General features: G+C 48.5%; 2 protein-coding genes across 3 annotated transcripts in view; one reads left to right on the top strand and one right to left on the bottom strand.

Annotated features, from left to right (window-relative positions):
- UPF2 (UPF2 regulator of nonsense mediated mRNA decay) overlaps positions 1-23,656 on the top strand; it is a 211,336-nt gene that overhangs the window by 118,195 nt on the left and 69,485 nt on the right. The gene's annotated exons all lie outside the window — the stretch shown is intronic.
- PROSER2 (proline and serine rich 2) overlaps positions 15,143-23,656 on the bottom strand; it is a 42,025-nt gene continuing 33,511 nt past the window's right edge. Inside the window, exons 3-4 of the mRNA XM_060006038.1 lie at positions 20,927-21,179; positions 15,143-19,231 (exon numbers count right to left, since the gene is read on the bottom strand). Of these exons, the coding sequence (XP_059862021.1) occupies positions 18,258-19,231; positions 20,927-21,179 (1,227 nt within the window). The 3' untranslated portion in view covers positions 15,143-18,257. The remainder of the gene's footprint in view (positions 19,232-20,926; positions 21,180-23,656) is intronic.

Below are 23,656 nucleotides of genomic sequence, written 5' to 3'. Positions count from 1 at the left end.
AGTCATTCTTTCTTTCCCAATGGTGCCTGGGCACCATGTGGACTCGCGGATACTGCAGTGTCCGTGGACTGAGCTCAGGAACCTTTGTGTGTGTAAACACACGTGCATCTGCACGCAGTTACATCTGTGTTTATTCCTGCTTCTGTCATCACTTGAATACCTCAAGGGCACACCAGTATCTCCGATTCCGACCTGACACCAAAAGGTTCCTTCTGGTTTTCTCAGCACCTTCTCAGATGGGGAGAGAGCTGGCTCCCACTGTCCTTAACATAGCTACCTCCTCGGTCACTCTCACTATGTGACCAGCCTCTCATCATAACACTGCTCCCCCCTGAGGCTTCCACCCCCTCTCTGACTTCCCGCAGGCTCTGAGGCCCTGCGCTGGATCACCTACCCCACAGTGGCCCTCCTTCTTGCCAGCCTTGTGCCCCCTACCCGCACAGATGCCTAGCCTTGTTCAGCCCCACCCTGTGGCTCTTGGATGACATTGTGAGGGAAGGGAGAGCCTTTGGTAGCACAGAACATTCTAGCCGGGGTGACGATTTCTGAGACTTAGAAACCAAAGATGACCCCTCACATGGACTCCCTGGGGACTGAGGCTTTCTGGCTTGGATCACCTGTGACCTCGTCTGTTCCTCTTCACAGGAAGAGTCGTTTACAGCCTTCAGGAGAGAACCTGGTCCTTTCCTCCTTCTGGGCTTCAAGCCACACGCGTGACCTTGAGAGGGTTACATTTTAATGATCCCACCACCTTCAGGTCTGGCAGGAAATTTTCCACATCTTCCCCTTGGCTATTCGTGCTTTTTGAAAGTGGGCCGGTGCCAGCAGCTTCGGGCCTGCATGGCTCAGAGCGGCCCACACACGGGGCCCCACCCAGGGTCCCGGATTCCGGTGCTTCTCTCAGCAGTGGGCTGAGGGGGTGCCGGGTGATTGGGGGGTTTCCCTCAGACCCCCGTGTGGTTTCCTCTCCTGGACTATCATTTCTCTTTCCCAGAAGAGAGACACACAATGTGCCAGTGACAGAAAGAATCCCAGAATCCCTCGCGCAGATAATCGGAGACTGACAGCCCCAGAGGTCACCAGGGCAGAGGTCCGTTTACACGAGGCCAACAGAGCTGAAAACCCAGGGCCCCTCCCGGGCATGGCCGCTTTCAAAGCCTGTGCGATTAGTCATCACCATTTCGTAGTCTTTGCCTTAAAGAGGGGCCCCCAGATTGTCTAAGCTGTGGGCCCCACCACCTGGCCCGCCCTGGGTCCAAGGCTACGTGCACCACGACTTCCAGCTCCTATGAGTCCCAGGGGGTGAGAAAAGACCAGCGCAGGACACTGGGCGGGAAAGCAGTCAGTGTCATGTAGAACAACCCTGCCTGGGCTCGAATCTCAGCTCTGACAGTTACCAGCTGAGGGATTCTGGAAGTTACCTAGCCGTGCTCCAGTGGTACCTGCCTCACCCCACGGGGCTGACGTGAGGATTAAATAAGTTCGTCCATATATATGAACTCTGTCTGCCTATCTATCTACCTACCTATCTATCTGTTTATGAACTCTATCTAACCATCGCATTCATCCATCATCCATCACAACTATCTATCTGTCTATCTATCTGTCTATGAACTCTGTCTGCCTGCCTATCTATCTGTCTGTGAACTCTGCCTGTCTGTCTATCCATCCCATCCATCCATCATCTGTCACAACTATCTATCTATCTGTCTATCTATCTATCTACCTATCTACTCTATCATCTATCTACACAGAGAGGGGCACAGAGAGAGTCCCCAAACAGCACTCCAATGTATTATCCATCCATTAAGCTCTCTTTATAAAACGCTGCCATGAAAGTCACAAGTCACATGTCCCAAAGCCTGAAGAGCCCTTGATCCTCCCCTTTTGCTTCAAGGCCAAATATTGTTCCCTAACTTCTTTGCCTGATTTAGAGAAGGTTTGAAAGACTCTTAAGGTTTCAGAGCATTTCGATTCTGGAACCATCTGTCCTGCACTGCTCACCCAGAGAGCAGTTTGGCCTCATCCTGCCACACGCAGGGCTCACTGCTGGCGTGTAGTAGGGAGTGGGGGGCAGGAGGCTGCAGCCTGGGCTCTGTGCTGCCTCCTGGCTCTGTGCTCAGGGAAGGGCCAGCCATCCCCTGTTCCACGGAGGAGAAAATGAGAGCACGGCAGGGCCTGGGAGGGGTTAGCGTTTTTGGCACTTGGGAGGGTTGCTGGCTGGGAAGAAAGTGAGGTGGACATGAACTGGCTTGTGGAAAAAAACGCAAACGCAGCCTCAGAGTCACTGCCCTGGGAATTCCAAGCTGCCTATGGGAGATCGACCATGTGGGGCATTTCACCTCTTTTGCCCCTGGTCCTGCTCACCTCTGCCTTGTTGTCAGAAACCTTGGGGTCAGACGCTTGAATTTCACCTGCATTTACCCTTCTTCTTTCTCAGCCGGCTTGGTGAGACCAAGAGTGAGTAACAGGCACGCGGGCTCGGGTTCCCCTGGGGGAGGCCGGCCTGCCCAGCCCCGGGGGCCTCAGGGCTCAGCCCCTCCCGAACAGAAACTGTCTCTGGGTGCCAGCCCCGCACCTTCCCTTGTCATCCTAGCCCCCCAGCATGTGCCCTCCACTCTCCCCACCACCATCTCCTTCCCTTCTGCTTCCTCCTCCAGTCTGGCTTCTCTGCCCACTAGCCCTTCCTTGCTGACTCCTGCTCCAAACCGAGGTTCTGAGTGCTACCAAACCAAACTTGGGTCTGATCACCCATGCACAGCAAAGCCAACCTACTGACACCGGGTTGTGGGGAAGGAGAGTGCAGCGTTTATTGCAGGCTCCAAGCAAGGAGTCCAGGCAGCTCATGCTCAAAAGGCCCGAACTCCCTGATGGCTTTCGGGGAGCAGTTTTTGAAGACAGGGTGAGGGAGAGGGTTGCGGGTATGTGATCAACTCGTGGACGTTCTTCTGAGTGGTTGGTGGTGAGGTTATCAGGAGTCACCATCATCAACCTTCTGGTTCTATCTGGTCTGAGGTCTATGTGCTTGTAGGCAGCATACATTTAACTTCTTCCACCTGGTGGAGGTTTCAGTATCTGTAAAATTACTCAAAGGATAAGGCTCAGAATATTATCTATAGCCCTTGAGGAAGAACTAAAGGTCCTTGACGTTTGCTAAACTATTATTATTTTGTCTTGCTTGACTCTTTTCCTCTATTTCTGCATTTTCTCACTTCTCTGATTAAATTTATTCTTTGGAACTTGGGGAAGGCCTAGGAGGCTAAAGTTTTTCTACAAACAAGAGGAATGGTGGTGGTGGTGATGGGGGTGTCTGTCCCAGGAAGGCCCCAGAAGGTCCTGCTCAGTTACATGGGGACCAAAAGGGCTACAGGTCTTCACCTGTTATCATTTTCATCCCACATGAGACGCTTTTGAAAATAAAAGGGGATGGTTCCAGTGGGTGAGGCTATGGAGTCACCCTGCCCCAGTGCTGTCACCTCATACCACCCTGACCCAACTGATGCCCTCCCCAGGCCCGTATGGTCTTCCTTCCTTTTACTCCTGGAATACCAGCAACACTTGCTTTCACTCAGCTCAGGCAGACCTCCTGTCTTCCCTGACCTGCTCCTGGTGGTGGGCCACAGCCAGCTTCTCCTGGTTGACTGGACTGACTGTTAGATTTTCAGGAATTTTTTCAGGTCACCTGTCGTCTCCTTTTTTTTAAATTAATTAATTAATTAATTTATGGCTGTGTTGGGTCTTTGTTGCTGTGCACAGGCTTTCTCTAGTTGCAGTGAGTGGGGGCTACTCTTCGTTGTGGTGCGCGGGCTTCTCACCGCAGTGGCTTCTCTCGTTGTGGAGCACAAGCTCTAGGTGCGCGTGCTTCAATAGTTGTGGCACGTGGGCTCGGTAGTTGTGGCTCGTGGGCTCTAGAGCGCAGGCTCAGTAGTTGTGGCGCACGGGCTTAGTTGCTCCACGGCATGTGGGATCTTCCCGGACCAGGGACCAAACCCGTGTCCCCTGCCAATGCAGGTGGATTCTTAACCACTGCGCCACCAGGGAAGTCCTCACCTGTCATCACCTTAAAGTGAAATGATATGAATTTACAATTAAACAAGGTAATAAATACTCTAAATTCATCAGTCCCTGATTACATTACTGTTCTCTATGCTTTTGATGATATTTATGTCCACTTTGTCTGTTTGGTGGGAATACCACAGGCTCAGTGATTCCTTCATTTCTTCCCGACTGTGTCTTCAATGACGTCAGGGTGGTAGCTGGGGATTGTCCATGGTGGGAGTAATTACACCATCCACATTGGCCAGTGCTATACACCAGGGCTGGAATTATTGTTTTGTTGGTTGTCGATACTTCAGAAGGTGATATAAGAAGGAAAATGTTAACAACGCAGATTAAACTTAAAAGCTGATTGTGTCCAGGGACTTCCCTGGTGGTCCAGTGGGTAAGACTCCACGCTCCCAATGCAGGGGGCCTGGGTTAGATTTCTGGTCAGGAAACTAGATCCCGCATGCATGCTGCAACTAAGAGTTTGCATGCCACAACTAAGAAGTCCGCATGCTGCACCTAAGAGTCCACATGCTGCAACTAAGAGTCCACATGCTGCAACTAAAATCCCACATGCCAGAACGAAGATCCTGCATGCCGCAACTAAGACCCTGTGCAGCCAGAAATAAATAAATAATGAATAAATCAATCAATTAATTAATTAAAAAAGAAAAGCTTACTGTGTCCGTAGCCATGACATTTTTGAATAACACAGAAAACGGAGGGACTGTTTCCCAGCATTTGAGAACAGTTATCTGATTCAGCCAAGAAGTTACTCAGATCAAAAAAGGTTTCAGTTTAATAAATATAATTCATATGAAAGTGAGAAGTTGTTTACCAGATCACATATCAGATTTGAGGACCATAAATTTATTGGGGAAAGAGCTGATGGGGATGCAATTCCATTTGTTGAACCATGGTTGAATGCAAGGGCTTGGCAAAAATCAGTGGGTGCGTCCTGTGAGAACCATCTGGCTGTGTGGACTTCACAGTGTGGGGTACAGGCTGACCTCATTTTATTGTGCTTTGCAGATACTGCATTTTTTACAGAATAAAGGTTTGGGGCAACCCTGCCTCGAGCAAGTCTATCGGTGCCATTTTTCCAACAGCATTTGCTCACTTCCTGTCTCTGTGTCACATTTTGGTAATTCTTGCGGTATTTCAAGCATTTTCATTATTATTATATCTGTTCTGGTGGCCTGCGATCAGTGATCTTTGATGTCACTATTGCAGAAGGATTACGACTCACTGAAGGCTCAGATAATGGTTAGCACTTTCTAGCAATACAGTATGTTTTAATTAAGGTATGTGCATTTTTTAAAGACATAACACTATTGCACACTTAGTAGATTACATTATAGTGTAAACATAACTTTTATATGTGCTATATTTTTTGGAAACCGAAAATATCGTGTGACTCACTTTATTGGCACATGCGCTTTATTTTGGGGGTCCGGAACCGAACCCGCGATATCTCCGAGGTGAGCCTGTGTTGTGTATTTTAAGCATTATTTGTAAATCATGTGCTAATACATCCTTTACATCACTTAAATTTGTAACAGACACAAATATGTATATGTCAGCAAACACGGTTTTTCAGAGTTGGCCTGGAACCCTCGCCTGCACCGGCTGCCCACCCCTTGCCCAGGCTGGGCCAGGTGCCTCTTTGTTCACCCCACAGTAACCTGTGTGGGACTGTAGCACTGCATCCTTTTGTGCGTCTTGCCTTCTGAACTTCACAAGGACAGGGAGATCTCTGTAGCTCCACACTTGATGCAATGCCTGGCACATATTAGGGGCCCCTCCCGAAATGTGATGACTGAATCCGTGGATTTAATGGTTGAGCAGTGAAGGCACCCTCTGTGCGCTTCCCCCTCCTCGGGAGGGGCTACATTCCTGGCCTCCGCAGTGGGGTGCGGCCCGTGATGAGTCCAGTCGGTGATGCGGTGGAGTGATGTCAGCCACTTTCAGACAAGACCCTCCAGATGTCTCTTCCTTCCCTTCCCGGGGCCCCTGGAGACCAAGTGTTCCTGACTTTGTAGCCATGTGACAAGGAGGGATGCCTGGCCCACAAAGTGACTTTGAGTAAAGAAACTTTTGTTAAGCCACTGAGATCATGGGGTTTATTTGTCACCACAGCACAGCCTAATCTATCCTGACTAATACAATGAGGAAATGGAGATGTGGGAGGTGACTCGGGCCGGGTTGAATAGCTTGTTAGTGGCAGGGCTGGGCCAAGCGCCATTTTCATTTTCACTATACATACTGTTCCCACCCCGTGCAAGGCATTTCTCCCCTCCCAAACGCTTTTTCAGAAATAGTGTGAATCCGAGGTGGGTTTTGTTCAAAGTCCTGTTTCAGAGGATGACTGGTTGGGACCCACTCACAGTGAGGCCCCCAGAGGCAGCCGCCAGCCCAACAGGCACGCCCACCAGGCCTGCTTGTTCATTAGAGGATCAGCCTGTATGGCTGGTGTCGGGGCTTCAGTCTCCATTAACTGTCATTAGCCTGGCTGATGTTTCACCCAAAGCACCTGTCCCCGGCCTGTGATTTACCACTACCCTCTGAATTATCTGGACAGATCTGGTACTTGGATGGAGAGAGAACGAGCTTTAAAAGTGGCTTTCTCAGGGCATAGAACTTGGGCCCTGTATTGGGAAAAACCTCATTTCTTTCGTCCTTTGTTCCCCTCTTTACTTGCACGCTGCTACCACACTCAGCACTTCTGAAACCAGATGTGGCAGGGGGGTTCCCCCGCCAGGCAATTCTCTGTGACGCCAGCTGGGTGTCCTGCAATTTAACTCAATTCTGACACCGTCTACCTGGAGAGGGTGTCAGATCCCACAGGGTAAGGGCTCAGTCCCATGAGGCCCCCCTCTCCTCTATAGATGCCAATCAGAAGTAGTAGGTCCCCAGGTTACCCACGACTTCTGTCTGATTTGGCTACAAACTGGAGGTTCCCATGACCTCTCCCCCCTTGGGTTAGATTATTTACTAGAACAGCTCACAGAACTCAGGGGAGCACTTCCTCTACCAGTTTATTTTATGATAAAGGATACAGATGAACAGTCTGATAAGGAGACACGGAGGGTGAGGTCTGGGAGGGTCCCGAGTGCATGAGCTTCTGTCCCCGTGGAGTTGGGGTGTGTCACCCTCCCAGTATGTGGTTGTGCTCATCTGCTTGGAAACTCACCAGCCGCCCAGTGGGATTTTGTGGAGGCTTCTCACGTAGGCATGATCGATTATTAACTCCGTTTCCAGCCCCTCTCCGCTCCCTGGAGAATGGGGGGTGGCGGGTTGCAGGGCGGGGCTGGAAATCCCAAGCTTCTAATCGTGGCTGGGTCCTTCTGGTGACCGGCCCCATCCAGGCGCCCACCCAGAGCCACCTCATTGGAACAAAGGACACTGCCATCACCCGGGAAATCCCAAGTGTTTTAGGAACTCTGTGCCAGGAATTGGGGGCAGAAACCAATATATATATTTCTTCTTATCTCACAGCCCCTGAAGGCCAAGCGGAAGAAACAGGGCTCCCTGTTGATAGCTGGAGAGGCGTCAGCTTCCACAAACATTTATTAAGTGTGGATCGTGTGTCAGGCATCAGGCTATTTAGATAGTAGAGTGAGCGTGTATAATATAACATGTATAGTATAATAGAATATGTTTAGTATTAGTATGGTATTATTACAGCATAGCGTCCTATGTATAGTCTAGATAGTGTAGTAGAATACGTGCCCTAGAGGGGAGTATTAGCATAGCAGAGCATAGTACTCTTTTTGTCTTGTTCCTCCTGTGAGGGCTTGGCAATTTCCTCTTTCTTTGATTGCAAAGCGGGATTCTGGAACCATCTGGTTGAAGACAGAGAGCCCTGAGTGGCTGGGATGATGTGAGGGCTGAGCGCGTTCCTGCCTGGTGATGACAGCGCCTTCACATTCCTCGGCCCTACCCATCCTCCTTGTTAGGTGTTCCGCCCATGCCTTGTGCTTACCTCTCTCCCAAGCACCGTCCTTGGCTTTGTGTGGTTTCTGTCTCCTCAGGAGCAGGGTGTGTGTTGTGCTTTGTTTCTGTGTGGTTGTGTCCCCAATGCCTGGAAAGGTGCCCTGTGTTTGTTGAATGACTGCTAGACCACGAGGCCACATGGGCAGGGACTGCCTCCCCTGCTCTGAGGCCCCGCCTCACACGAGGTTTCATCCCAGTCACTGTGGAGACCCACAGCCCCTCACGGTGCCCTCCCCACCTAACTGCTTTAGTCCCAGCTTGCCTCTGGGTCTTTGCACCGGCAGTGCCCTTGGCCTAGAACACTGTTCCCCTGTAGTCCCGTGAGCCCTGCGTGCCCTTCAGGTCTCAGCTTGACCACCTTCCCTGACTGCTGCCCTCTCCTCTGCCCCTGGCCCCCGGATTTCCACTTTACAATACTGCCTTCTTGCAGTTGTCTTGCTTACTTGTCTGTCTCCTCCCTGGACTGCCAGCTGGGGAAGATGGTACCAGGCGTGCCCTGCTCCCGGCTGTCTCCTCAGCCCCTGGGACAGCATGTAGTAGGTGCTCAAATACTCGTAGGATGAATCAATGGATGGTGACCACGACCAACATGTAACTACTTGATACACTCAAGGGAGACCCCAAAGCCGCGTGGCAAGGATGCAGGAAGTGTGGCCTGGCCCCTCGTCTAGGTGAGGGTTCCTGTGGATCATCTCCCCCGTGGCCACCCTGGGCAGGACCAAGAGAGTGGCCCAAGTCTACTATTCTTTCTGTCTCTCTCCCTCAAACAGGTTTACCTGCTTTCCAAAATTTAAAAGTAACATATACTCACTGGAAGACTTCAGAGCTCATCCGGTCTTTTAATGTTCAAACACCTGTTCAGTGTGAGAGCTGTTAACTGAACACCCACCATGTGCCAGATGCCACACTAGGTACTGGGGATGGTCCCTACCCTCCATGATATCACAGTCCAGCACCTCTTCTGCATCTCTGCTCACTCCCCCATCTGTGCACTTAGAAGACGGAGCCTGTTTTCTGTGTATTAGCCCAGGCCTCTGAATCACATGGAAGCCTTGTTCAAACCGGACTCCTGGGTCCCACCTCCAGAGTTCCTCATTCAGTAGATCTGAGGTGACTCTGCTAATTTGCCTTTCTGACATATTTCCTGGTGATGTTGATTCTGCCAGTCAGGGGACCACACTTTGAGAATCACTGCCGTAGACTATACTGCTCTTACAGTTTTTGGACGTTTTGCACACCCATTATATCATTTAGTCTTTCAAAATCTCTTACCTGAGTACCTTAAGTGCATAGAGCTGGTGAGAGCTGAAGTTGAATCGTAAGCCCAGGTCTTCCTATGGCACGCTGCCCTCACTTAGAGGTACCAGGTGGCATCCGAAGATCCCCACCGCCTTAGGAGTCCTGAGAAGGTAGTGATGGATCTGGCTGGAGGAAGCAGGGGCTGAGTTTGCAGGGGAAGGCCCCAGGAGGACATTTCTGGGAGGGAGAGAGGGTCTACCATTCCATTCTGGAAGGAGACTGACTGGGAGCAATATGGCCTGAGAGCTGCTTGAGGAAGAGCTACTGGGCCCATCCACCTAGAACATGGAGGAGGGTGGAGGTGATGCTGCAGAGGAAGAGGGGGACACCCTGGGAGCCTCCTGACCTGAGGCAGGTTTAATCGGGGCCTGGATCATTGCACCTGCCTTGTGGAGGCTTCTCTGGAAGCTCTGGCTGGCGAGGCAGGCCACTGCCCTCCTTGGGGTCTGGCTGGGAGTGTGCTGGGCAGGACGGAAAGTCCGAGGGCCCAGCCAGCCCACCAACTCAGAAAAAGCACTTCCTCCTTGGCAGCCTTGTGGCAGCCAAGGGGCCCTGGCCACACAATACCCCAGTATTCCCTGGAGCCTTTCACGCGCTGGGCTGGGCTGGGCACTTCCTCCTCTGGGAGGAGGCCCCGGGGGGTGGTCGGGGAGTCCAGCTCTGAGAGGAGCTCTGCGGGTAGAGGAGAGAAGACGTGGAAAAGTGTGAGCTTGCATGGGGAGTCCTCCCATGTGTATCTAAGCAGGAAGCCAGGCCTGCCCAGCCCTGGAGAAGGAAAATAAACTGGAGACCTATTTTTAGAAAGTGGCAAAACCCTGTTTCTCAATAGGCAGTGGAATTTAAATCTAAAACTAGCTCCTTTACTGAAGTAACCACTGGATTGCATGTAGGAATGGGACCATAGTGAATGGTAGATTCTGAACCAGACTGTGAGGCCAGGACCTGCTCACCCCTCCATGCTGCTGGGCTTGATCAGAGCCATTCTGGAAGTTCTATAGGAATTCCCGTTCCGCCTTTGTGGTGGTGGTTTTGATGGTGATGATGGTGATGATGATAGTGATGGTGATGATGATAGTGATGATGGTGATGATGATAGTGAGGGTGATGGTGATGATGATGACAGCGATAGTGATGGTGGTGATGGTGATGATGATAGTGATGATGGTGATGATGATGATGATGATGACAGCGATAGTGATGGTGATGGTGATGGTGATGATGATAGTGATGGTGGTAGTGATGGTGATGATGATGGTGATTATGATGATGATGATAGTGATGATGGTGATGATGATAGTGATGGTGATGGTGATGATGGTGATGGTGATGATGATGATAGTGATAGTGATGGTGGTGATGACGATAGTGATGGTGATGATGATGATTGTGATGATGATGATGGTGATGGTGATGATGGTGGTGTGTGGTACTTAACATATGTGGTCTCATTCACTCCTTACAACAACCCTATGAGGTAATTACGGTTCACCCCATTTTCTCCGATGAAGAAAGTGAGGCTCAGAGAGGGAGGTTAAGTCTTACAGCAATTGCAGGGCTGGGTCAGGTCAGGATAATGACAAAGCCTCTGCTCTATGTGAATCCGTCATGAAATCTCAGAATTGGAAGGAGTGCTGCTGAGTGCAGTTCTGGTCGCTTTCCTCTGCAGGGCACTTGCCCCATGTCTGCACACCTCCGCGGAGGCGGGCACTCATGCTTCTGTGAACCAACCACTCTTTCCGTTTTCAGTCGGCTCCTAATGCTATGAATTCCCCGTGTTGAGTGGAAAGCTCTCGTGGTGTGATCTCTGTGGCCACACAGAACTATCTACTGTGACAGATCTCAGCTTCTAGGGTCACTCTCACGGGCTCTCTAGTCCCTTCTATTTGTGGGTTTTACACACTCAGCCCTGTCAGCTGTCTCTGCCCCTTGTAAAACATGGCTGGAGTCAGTGTGGAATCTGAATGGTATACTTAGAGCAAAATATACCTTTGAAGGTGGTTCTGATTTCTAGAAATAGCCAGTGGTCTTTAGGAATCAAGACTCTGTGAGGTGGATGATTGAGCTGAGAAAAACTTTTGGTTTAAAAGATCGAATTGAGCAATTATAAAATCTGGCCCAAACTGTCACTAAAAGGATTTATTCCTAGAAGAAATTGACAAAAAAATAAACAATAGCAACATTATTAAATGAAGTGTAGACCCTCCCAAGGCAAGGAGACGCTCAATTCTCTGAGAGCAGGCACATCCCAGTAAAATGTAGACAAAAACTTCAAGAATGCCATTTACAAGTATTGGCAGAAGTGTCATAACTTATGACACGATTGGAGAGAGACCACCAGTTCGTGCTGCAGCTGTGTCCCAACTGCAGTGTGGCTGGGAATTTACGGTGGTGAAATAGTCCAACCCCAGCGGCACCGACGCTTCCCCACTCTGAGCTGGTGGCCTCTTGTGGGGGGCGAGGCCAAGGCCGGTGTGGGCAGCCGCCCTGTCCAGAGCCCCGTGGAGCCAGGTCCTGGACTTTCCCTGAAGCCTGGTTGCCTTTTCAGTAACAAGCATGACTTCAAAGGACTGCCAGGGAGCAGATGGGCAGTTCCGCCAGTGAACTCACTCAGCCATGTGCATGGGAGTCTTGCGCCTGGGGGTGTTGGAAACCACCCCTGGCAATTCTGGGCTCCAGAACCAAGTCCCGAGGGAGGGAGAAGGAGGAGGGATGCAGCCAAAGGACCTGCTTTGAACTTGATCCCCCAGGGCAGAGGTCACACGTGGTGATTCAAGGCACCCCTGCCCGGCTGGCAGGGAGGCCGGGAGGCCCAGGGACGCCACCTGCCTTACTTTCCTCTTTCCATCCTGCGCAGCCCACTGGCATGCTCTTTCCGCCAAGCCTGACTTCCAAACAACACAGGCTTTACCTATGTCTCCTCCCATCCCCAGAGACAAGCCCCGGCCCTCTGGGCTGAAACGAAACGAGAGTACAAATCAGGATGAGCATCGTGAGAGCCGGGCACACGAGGGCAGGCTAGGGAGTGAGGGGAGAATCGCTGAAGGAGCGGAAGAGGACGCTGTTCGGGAGAAGGGAAGGTGGGGCTGGGCGTGTGGACGGCGTTGGCCGGCACAGCTTGGGTGCGGGAAGCAGGGGGTTTGCCGCCCGCACAACTAGGGCGGCCCCCGTGGCCCCCACAAGGCCCTTGTGAAGGGGAGAGGGGCCCGTGGTCACGAGGACTAAGTGATGATATTTAGCACCTCCCGCAGTGTCTGTCACATTCAGTACCACTTGGGACACCTCCAAAGCTTCACAAAAAAAGAAAACGAGTTTCAGGTAACTTGTGCATTTATAAGCACTTTCATTCAGTTCATTTGGCCATTAAGATGGCACTGACAAAACAAAGAGCTTTACAGAGTTCACAAACACATGGACCGTGAGCTGGGAAGAGCACGGTCACGTGTGGCCCGAGCTCTGGGTTTGGAAGCCAAGCCCAGGGAAGGTGAGGCACCTCGGCTGCTACCACGTTACCTGCGTGGACAGTCCTCCCTGCACCTTCCTGCTGTTTGAACTTGTCTTCACAAGACAGAGGTTATTTCTCCCAAATTCAAAATGCTTAGACACTGAATAAACGGTCCAGGAAACGGTTGCACAGTAGAACTAGTTAGAAGCCGAAGAGACCCTTGTAGCACAGCCATCACGGCGACTTGTCAGGGATGTGGTTCCATGAGGAATTATGTAATATCTTTAAAGGCCACAGAGGCCCGAAAGCATCTTTAGTAACAAGGGCAAGCCTCTTAGGCATGTCCCAATACTCAAAGGGAGTCTAGCCGCACAAAAGCGTCAGAGTATGCCAAGGGCAGAAGCCAGCCAGCCACTGAGAAACCCTCGGGCACACACGTGCTCAGAGCTGCCAGCTCCCTGGACACACGGAGTCCCTGTTGACTCAGCCCCACCTCTTAAAGGCATTTCCAGAACTTAGGTTACTACTGCCCTTGGCAGCTCTGCTTCACGCACAAATACTCGGAGGTTGAAGTTTATGAAATGTGACCTGTTTATCAATGACTAAGTTCCATTAACCTCAGCTTCCAAATGTCAATTCTTACCTGTGGCCCTGGTCGGGCCATCGCAGTGGCCGCCTTTACTGGGGGTGGGCAGTGGGGCAGACGTCGGGGGGGGGGCGCGCATCACAGAATCCTGAGCCTAAGCCACCGAGCTAGGGGCTCCCACACCCAGAACGTAAACCCGGGAGCTCCTCAAAATGAGGGTGGGTTTACAAAACGTTCCCTGAACTTCAGAAGTCCTGCTCAGCTGGGAAAAGAGCTGGCCTCGAGGATCCTGAAGGAGCAGTGAGAATCAGCAACCTACCCTGAACTCAACCAGGAGACAGGGCGGCTTCCTAGACCCTAGTGTGCCCCCCAAAGCAGGAGGGCTGGTGGGGGCCTATGGCAGACAGATCCAGGGGGTTGCCACGGAATCAGGAGGCAGAGGGCATCCCAGGATCGCAGGATTCCCTGGGCACCCCCCGCTCCTTAGGGCGACTTATGGTTCTCCCCACCCAGGTCAGAGAATACTGGGTTTGTCTGGCGTTAAGGCCCTGCAGGTTGTTTCTGGAAACCACCACGTTACCCCTCTCTTACCTTGTTGTTGAATAGGACGCTCACGCAGCTTAGAGGATAAGACGCGAGGCTGAAGTACATCATTAAGAGCCAGGTTTGTACCTGGTGGGGCAGCCTCCCTGGGCTCCGGGGGTCATCCGTGTGCCCACTAGGACAGTAAGCAGGAGGGAGAGGGAGCCTGCTGGTGACAGCAGTGACTGGCGTTTCTGAAGTCTTACGAATTTGGAATGTGTAGGAAAGAGTTTTATTATATTTTTTTGAGTCAAGAGACATTTTAGAAGGACTGCAACCATCACTCACAAAGGTTTTTATGCTGAAAAGAGTGGGATGGGAGATGCCCTTTGGCCATCATCCTGTCGCCCAGCCTTTTCTCATGCAAACAGGTGGATTTGTTCCCCGGCAGCGTTTTTTTTCTTCTAGAGCAGAGGGTGCTTCTGGCCGGGGAGGGCCAGCAGGCACCGGAGAGGACGTGGTCAGCAAGCAGGAGGCACGGGGCGCTCCCTGGCAGGGTCCAGGCAGGGCTCCGACTTTCCCAGGCCTCGGCAGCTGACAGCCCTGCCTTCTCTTTTCTCAGATATTGAAAGCAGGGCCTTTCCAGCGAGTAGATTAGGAAAGGATATGGGAACTTGTTCCCCATACTTTGAAGCAGGGAAAAAGAGCCTTGTTGTGAAGAGAAGAAACAAAACCTGTTTGGTGACTTGTCATTTCAATGAAAACACAAACCTCTCACAGGTGAGCATTCCCCACGCGCCTCCCCTTCCTCCTGGATCACAGGTGGGGGGGAAGAAAACACTGAAAAACTACCTGTGCTCCTTCAGAGGACGTGTTGACTTGGTGACAAACGTTTCAGAAAAAGTTTCTTGATAAGAGTAAATTGTTTTCATATTTATCTTGTTTTCCTCTCTTCATTCCTCTTGAATAAACAGAAAGAACTGATTTCTTAGATCATCTGCATAAAAAACATAACCATCAAATCCCCTGAAAGGTCAAATTCCTCACAGCCAGAGCTGTGGGAATTCAGTAAAAAAAGAATACCATTCTTTGTATTTTTCTTTTCCATTATGGTTTATTACAGGATGTTGAATATAGTTCCCTGTGCTGTACAGTAGGATCTTGGTGTTTATCCATTCCTTATATACTAGTTTGCATCTGCTAATTGCAAACTCCCAATCCATCCCTCCCCTACCCCACCTCCCCCTGGGCAACCACAAATCTGTTCTCTGTGAGTCTGTTTCTGTTTCATAGATGAATTCATTTGTTTCATATTTCAGATTCCACATATAAGTGATATCATATGGTATATGTCTTTGTCTGACTTACTTAGTATCATAATCTCTAAGTCCATCCATGTTGCTGCAAATGGCATTATTTCAGAGAATACAGTTCTGATTTTTTTTTTTTTTTTTTTTTTTACAAATAAAAAGGTCAATCAATCCTCAGGGTTCCATAAGGCCTGACTTATCAACTCCATGAAGCTCTTCGCGAAAACTTGTTTCAAATGGGGAGCCCACACTGGGAGCTACCCATCAGGAACTCTGAGTAAAGAATCCTGTATTGTTGAAGTCAGGGGGTGGGGGGAAGAGAGCAAGAATGCAGCTCTGGGGGAGCCCTCTGCGTCTTGAGAGACTCAGAGATGCTGGAGGGACACCCACACGTCTGCCTTTTCTCCCCCACAAGCTTTATAAGAGGAGAATGACCCTGGGGAGAGAAAAGCAAAGATCAACATTTCTACCAATTTTGTGAAGATAAGCACGCACGCTAGCCAAATAGAGTAGGAGGAGGGCACTGGACCAGACTCTGTTACCCTGGTAACTGCAGGGCATTACCCTTTGCAGATGAGACTGAGGTTTGGCCATTTGAACATACCTGCCTAAAAGCAGAGGAGAATTTTTTTTCCTGATTTTAAGTATTAAGGTAAAGAGTTTCATCTTTATCTTAACGGAGACTAAAATGGACTGATTTACAAGCATCACTTGAAAAAAAAAACAAACTGAGCACTTAAGATTCATCTTTCCTTTTCGTTACAAGTTTGCTTTGAAATATGGTCCTTAAGATTCCCTTGAAGATGACCCTTTAAGAACGTCCTATCACAGAGTTATTGCAAGGAAACAAATGCCCCTCAGAAAATGAATTTTTTTTGTTAAAGTGATACATACAAAAATAGGTTAGTTCATTAGCAGCTATAATTTGAACCTTGTACAAAATATATGGCTTTAATTACTAGGGTTTTGGGCACAAGAAATGGCCAGAGTAACAGTCAGTATAATTATGAATAAGTAGGTAGAAAAGATTATGAATAAACAGAAGGAAAGGATATAACCATTTAAAAGAAAATACCTGAGTATAAGTATAAAATGCAAAAACAAAGTTGCTTATACTTAAGATAGATCTCTAAATTTATTTTTCAAAAATGCCATTATGAGAACAAATATACTAACATATAGTCAAGTTCACCTTAATCACAATGAAGTCATAGGATAAGAAAAAAAGAAAGAATCCTCAAATACAAGGGATATTTAAAATGTTAGCCATATCAAGATCCTCTATTTTTAAACACTGTGTAACATGGCATCTCGCTATATAAAAAGGAAATAACAGGGCCCAAGAATCCTTTAAACAAATCCAGCATAAACAGGAGTAAAATAAAGACTATTTTTAAGAACGTGTAAAATCAAAGCACCCATTTAAATGAAGACCATCAAGAATCTATGAGATTATTTCAGGAGGACAAGGCTTGGGCGAGACACTAAATACTGTCGTTCTAAGGAAAACATTACAATCATTTTATGTAACTTACAAGGCAAATTAATACTATGGAAAACGTCCTTCACAGCACATTTAGGAGTTTGAGTTTAAATAATACTCAACAGGAAAGAAACAGATTCTGTGACAGTGGCTGAGACATACAACAAAAGGGTGTGACTTTCAAGTGTGGTCCTTCCGGGTCTATTTTAAGAGGTTTTAGACTCCAGCCTGAAATAGTTTTGATAATAATGCTTGTGGCTACAACTCAGCATGTAAGACATTGTCTGGGACAAAACCAGTTCTTTTCATGCTGTGTAACTTAGTTCGCTGTTTTTTCCCTTTTAAATTAATCCTGAGATCTTGCTCACAGAACATGGGGGATGTTAAGAATCTTTTGTTTCCTTCTGTTTACCAGCCACCTTGGAACATGCAAAACTAAAATTAGGTGATAAATTAAAATTAGGTGATAAATGACATCTTTAAAAGCATACTTCACTAACAAAGGAACTCTCTTGCTTAGTTGGAAGCTTATTTGGACTATTTAATTGGGAACAGAACACGTTGAGGAAAAAGTACTTTGGTTCAACGAAAAGTTATGGAGATGTGTCCTTAAAAGACTTCCTTATTAGGAAGTAACAATTTCTATGTCATTATCTCAATACTGAGATGGCTTGTGTATCAAAAGAATAGGAAGTGCTTGCATCCTGTAGTTATGTAATAGGGTTTTAAGAAGTTTATATATATATGTAATAATGAATGTGTGTGTGCACATCATCTATATCTGTATATAACATATATGTACCTATAAACACATATTATATACATGTATATACACAGTACACGCTCATATATATATGTCCCAGTAACACAGACTCTGTAGTCTGATGAGACTTATTTTCTTAAAACTACCACCTTTTCCAAACTCAACCTTTCCATTCCACTTCCATAACTCAACGTTACAGTAAATCATACTCTAAAGGCTTCAATTTTCAATTTAAAAAAATCTGGGCAAACCAAATTAGACGAAGAAACAAAGGCATATTTAGGCTAACATACTGTCTTTCACCTTTCAAAAACAAACAAAAAACCAAAACAGTATTTTAAGACACTATGAAAATTGAACAAGCACTTCTTTATTTTCTTGGAAAGGAGGAGACGGTCCCTTTCTTAGAGAAACGAGTATGAGAGATCTAAACTGGCTTTCGTGTCATGCACTTCGGATAAAAGGTTAGATTAGAGACTCAATAACAGAAAATTCAGACCCAATCCCCCTCCTCCTAGATCCAAAAAACATATGGCATTTACAAATCATTGAAACCTGTAGGTGTTCAAGGTTATTCTCCGAGCTCTTGGAAACGGGAAGATGTGGCGCGGGATGCTCTCGTTCGGAAGGATGTCCCAGCTCGGATGCGGGCCAGAGCGGGGTAGACAGTCGGCTGACTCCCGGGCCCCCATCGCTGGTCCTCCACGGGGTTCCGCAGTCCGGGCTTTGGTCTGTGCTGTACGCATGCGCACATCCACGTTCGGCCACACGTACCTGGTCACCCTAACTCCCCCAGCGCCGCCCACTTTCTGTCACAAGTTCTCCTTCAGGAGGCCGAGCTTCCGCAGGGCCTCCCGACGGGCCTCCTCCGTGGAGCCCCGGCCCGAGAACTGGACAGTGATGCCCTGGGGTCTGAACCCCACAGCCCGGGGGAGCGAGCCCGACCGCTTCCTGGCGTCCTGGCCGCAGTCCGGCTGCCGGGGTGCAAGTTTGCTGGGGAGGGCCGGGTCCGGACGGAAGGTGACCGTCTTCCCTGTAGAGACAAAGGGCCCGGGATGGCTCTTGAGGATGTCGTGGAGGCTCTGGAAGCCATTGGCCATCGGTAAGGGCTGTTCCGTCTGCACGCCTCTGGACTGCTGGCCGCCGTGCGCCCCTGCCCGCGCGGGAACAGCCTCCCGGGCCGGGGCCGGCTGGCTCTGTTCCGGGGAGATGCTTCTCCTCTGCTCGGTGGGCTCGCTCCTCTGGGCCCGGTCCTCCGTCTCCCCCACGGAGAGGAAGGAGACCCCATTGATGTTGGCCAGGACCTGGGCTTTGCGCTCCTGCACGTTGACCGCGGCCTTGGAGATGGTCTTATTGAAGTCCTTCCCCGCGCTGTTGGTCACGCTGATGTTGCTCGGGAAGCGATGGATCTTGGGCGCCGGCTGTGCGGCGTGTCTGTGCCACAGCGAGTGGTCTCCGTGTCGAGGGGCCACGGAAGTCAGCGTCCTCCATCCTGCAGGCCTGCCCTCTTTGGACGGGGATGTGGGCGAGAGCCCTTCGTTCCCTGCCAGCTTCTCAGACATCTTCTGGGCGAGGACGAGCGGAGTGGGGACCGAGCGGGCCAGTTTGGGGTGCTCTGCTGGAGTAGGAGGGGGCTCTCTCCCGGGGTGGGCCGGGGCTGCTGCGGGGACAGGGCTGGGAGGCGGCAGGGGCAGGGCCTCGGGACCTGGGGGGTCTGGAGGGGGAGACTTCTCAGCATCCTCTTTCCTGAGGACAGCAGTGTCTTCCTTTCCAACAGCACCAGCCCCTGAAAAGTAGCAAGGATCCTCATAAGCTACCACCATATGCAGAAATAAATGCATCACGTTTCCTTTTCACTGAATTTACAAAGGTCTCAAAGGGATTCAATACCAATTTCAACGGTACCTCTTGTAAGCTAAACTCCCTCTACCCTATTCCCTGGACTAGCGAAAGAGAACATAGTATATGATTCTCATAATCACCTGACGAGAAAGAATGAATTAGCAGTGGTGAAAGATGTGCAAGCCAGAAACAGTCAGTACCTGGGAAGCATATGATGAATGCAAGTTTCTAAGGAGCCATCATCCTGAGACATGTAACAGGAGGAAACAACAGCTTACCTTATGGGGGATTTTACAGAGGGGAAATGGAGGCTGGGAAGTTTGTGGTACCCACCAACCCCTCCCTCAGGTCTCTCTAGATGAAGGATAATTGGATGTTTCACTTTCCTCTAGAAACAGAAATGTTTCCTGACAGCCTCCAGTACAGTTTAATACACCAGCCTATGATTCTTTACTATATCCTAACATACGTGATCACAGATCACCTAACACTTTTCTGCACGAGTATTTATACACCCGTGTCTGCTGCAAAATTGGGAGCTATGTATTATGTTTATCTTTATATCCTCAGAATCTCACACGATGCCTGCCACAGAGTGGGCACTTAAAGTTGTTATGAAAACATCATGTTAGAGAACTGATGGGCAAGTGGCTTACCTTCAAAGAAATGTTTTCCTTGGCACAATTATATGATGTGACATTTTTAAGGGATCGGTGGTTCAAATTAATTTTAGAAACTAAACTTCAAAGAAGAAGTGATAAAAAGGGGAAGTTCATATTAAGTCTGTTCTTTGAAGAGATGGCTGCAAACTCAGCCCCATATTTGGAACATATAACCAATAGTACATGAAATTCTGTGTAATACACAGCCTTGTTTACAAAAAATAAAGGGGTGGGGATATATTTCTAGAGGCTTGTGACAAATGGAAGTATTTTGTAGTCAACAGAGCAAAGATATTTTCCATCCTATTTTTCCCTCATCTTTTCCAATTCTTATCCCCTTGTCCACATTTCCAATCAGGAAAAAAAAAATTGGAAGAACGTTTTCTCCTTGTCCATGTCCCTCTGGTTCTATCACAGAACTCAAGGGGCAAAAAGCATACATCTCCTCTGATGCCACCCTGAATCAAGCAAACTTTACAAAGCAGATGCTGAGCTGAATTTTTGTTCTGATCATTTTTGTTTTCCTGAACCAGCTGACTTTTCAGTTCAAACACTCCCACCTTGGAATAGGGGTATAACCTTGCACAAGAATTGAGATTGAACCTCAAAGGCTAAAGTACAAGTCCTTTGTATATTTTCTTTGTAGAATGGGATTGTTTCCTGAAGCCATTTCCAGTTTTCTTTTTTCTTTTATCCATGTATGCAATGTTTGTTTGCCCAATTAGTCTCATTCTTTATTCTCGCCCTTTTGAAATTTCCCTTCCATGTGTTTTCATCCTAATATGCCATGAAAGCACCTATTTAGTTGGACAATCAGACCACCAAGAGGATGCTTCTACCCTACAAAAATCTGATCAGCCCCACGAACTACTATACTGGCTGGAAACACAGAGAACACAACAGAAAGGAGGGCCTCTGTGTCTTGTACCACACGACAAGCCACGTCAGAGGTGGGGGACCTGTTCTCTGGTCCTCACCTGCTGCCTCCGTCACATCCTGAAGGCTCTCGGGTTCCCCGGCTCCAGGGCCCAGCTGCACTAAGTCCACTACGTCCTCTGGCTCGGAGGGACCAGAAGTGCTCTCTTCCAGAGACCGCGGAGAGTGGCACTGAGCATCACCATCACACAGCACCTGTTCCTCAAAGTCGTCTTCCAGGGAATCAATCGTCTCTTCAAAAAACAGGAGGACGTCCTTTTCCTCATGTGTGAGGTACTTCAGGCTCTCATCATCCTGTACAAAAGGTTTGGACATGAGGAATGAAAGCAACAGTGGTTTCACTGAAGGGAAAACACCCCACAACAATGTAGGGATCAATACAGAGCCTGGGGTGGAATTCATGGCATCCTCCAATTTCCCGTCTGGGGAGAGTGCACCATCCAGGCAACCCTGCTGGCGCACCTCTGCCTGTGTGTCCCTCACCATTCGACTTGCATGAGAAAAAAGTTTGTCCAAAAGGTGTAGCGGATTACGGATCTTAGACACTTTTGTTCCTCATGAGTCAATGACAAGAAAGCAATTCTTCAGTACCTCCTTGGAAGAGGTCTTTTCAACTTACTGCTAACAGATGTGCTTGGTTTCCCCGTAATAGCAATGGGGGGATCTTTAGTTAAAGACAGTGGAGTGAACTCACATATTTATCTCCTCTCCCTCCAGAAACCTCACTAAAACAAAAATGGGCTTTATCTGTTTTTAAAGATACACCTCACAAAAACAAATATAGGAAATGAGGTGATAGCAACAACATTTGGGAAGGTAGACAGCAGAAGGACAGGTGGTGACTGACTCAGAGAATCCAAGAAAGGTGAATCTTAGTCAGCAGCTGGGGGTGGGGCCGGAATCAACCTGCTGTGGTGGAGAGCCCTCACGAGGCTCAGCACAGCGTCGGGGAGGTGCTGGGCAGTTCTGGAAGTGTGCCTAAGATGACACTGAAAAGAGCAGAACTGGACGAGAGTCTCTTTCAGAAGCAATCAGGTCACCCAGGCAGAAAACTAGATGTTTATTCTTAAAGAAGGTAAAGCCGGGGGGCATCAAGCCAAGTTCATGGTAAAGAACCGTTCTGAAAACTGGGAGTCAGGGAATCACACTGACCCTCTGGACAGAGGATTGGAAGGGTCTTCTCTGGGGAAGTGAATGGTCCAAGAGCTAAGAGGTGGACACCTTGGGCTCCCCAGGGAAACAGCTCAGCAAGATCACTCTACCAGTGAAATCACCCTCAACAAACCCCAGCACAGAATTCTTAATCAGTTTCTTAACATTCTGCTCTTAAGTGTGTTCATATAGCTAATGATCACCAAGCAGCTGAGAAAAACCTTTAACATGAAAGACACATCAAAACAAGATAAGAAGGAAAAAAAGGCAACTTGCAAGAAACAAACTATGCAGAATGGTGAAAATTCCAAAAAGATGATCATGAACATCCTCAGAGGGATCAGAGGAGAGGCTGAAACCATAAACAAGAATCTGATGCTATTTTAAAAAACTAGAAGACAGAAAAGAGCTCTTAGAAATTAAAACTATGACAGAAAAAAATGAAACAGAAACCTAGAGATAAAGTAGAGAAACCGGAAAAGTACAACAAAAAGTCAAAAAAATTTTTTTAAACAGAAAACTAGAGAATACGAGTGGGACGGCCAACATCTGAATAATGTGTTCCAGAAAGAGGAATGAGGAAAAATAGAGGGGAAGAAATGATCAAAGTAAACAAGTAAAATTATTCAAGGAAATGTCCTTAAACAGAAGGATGTGCGTTTCCAGATCAAAGGGTCGTGAGAATAACCTGATGAACAGGAATAAAACAGACCTATGCCAAGGCCCATCCATTGAAATTTCAGCCATGGGAGACGAGGCGAGATACTAAAAGCTTTCCAGAGTGGAAAACGGGTCACATAACAAAACATCAGGAGTCAGAACAGCAACAGACTTCTCAGCAGCAGCTTTAGAAGCCAGAAGACGATGTTGTGATTCCTTTAAAATTCCAGATGAATTCAGGACTAGAATTCGTACATAATCAAGTTAAAGTTAGAGTAGAATAATGGTGGGGTTTTTTTTCAATTAATTAATTAATTAATTTTTGTCTACGTTGGGTCCTCGTTGCTGCTTTCTCTAGTTGTGGAGAGTGGGGCCTACTCTTCGTCGCAGTGTGCGGTTTTCTCGTTACGGTGGTTTCTCTTGTTGTGGAGCACGGGCTCTAGGCGCGCGGGCTTCAGTAGTTGTGGTGCACGGGCTCAGTTGCTCTGCGGCATCGGGATCTTCCTGGACCAGGGCTCGAACTTGTGTCCCCTGCATTATTGGCAGGTGGATTCTTAACCACTGCACCACCAGGGAAGTCCCAATAATTTTTAAGACACACAAGGTCTAACCAGCAGATCTCCCATGCGTGCCTTTCTCAGGAAGCTACTGCAGTGGGGTGGAGGTAGGGCTGTTCCCCTAGACAAGGGAGGAGCCAAGAAGAAAAACCTGGGAGCCAGAATATAGGAGAGAATGAGAGAAAGCGGAGGGAACCCCAGGATAACAGTGCTGTCCCCAGGATGTCAGCTGTGCAGTGAACAACCAACCTAGTTCAGAGCAAGCCATGGAGCCACACAGAACATGAACAAAGAAAGCAAATAAAACCAAAGCAATTATCAACCACAGGAAAAACTAAAGTTATGAGACAAAGCATGTATCTGTGAGTCAATTCCTCTATAGCAACACCCCCCCCACACCCA

The sequence above is a fragment of the Delphinus delphis genome, chromosome 2, assembly GCF_949987515.2.
Source record: "Delphinus delphis chromosome 2, mDelDel1.2, whole genome shotgun sequence".
Taxonomy (NCBI): Eukaryota; Metazoa; Chordata; class Mammalia; order Artiodactyla; family Delphinidae; genus Delphinus; species Delphinus delphis.
Note: the sequence above shows the minus strand (reverse complement) of the source record. Positions and strands in the feature narration are given on the sequence as shown.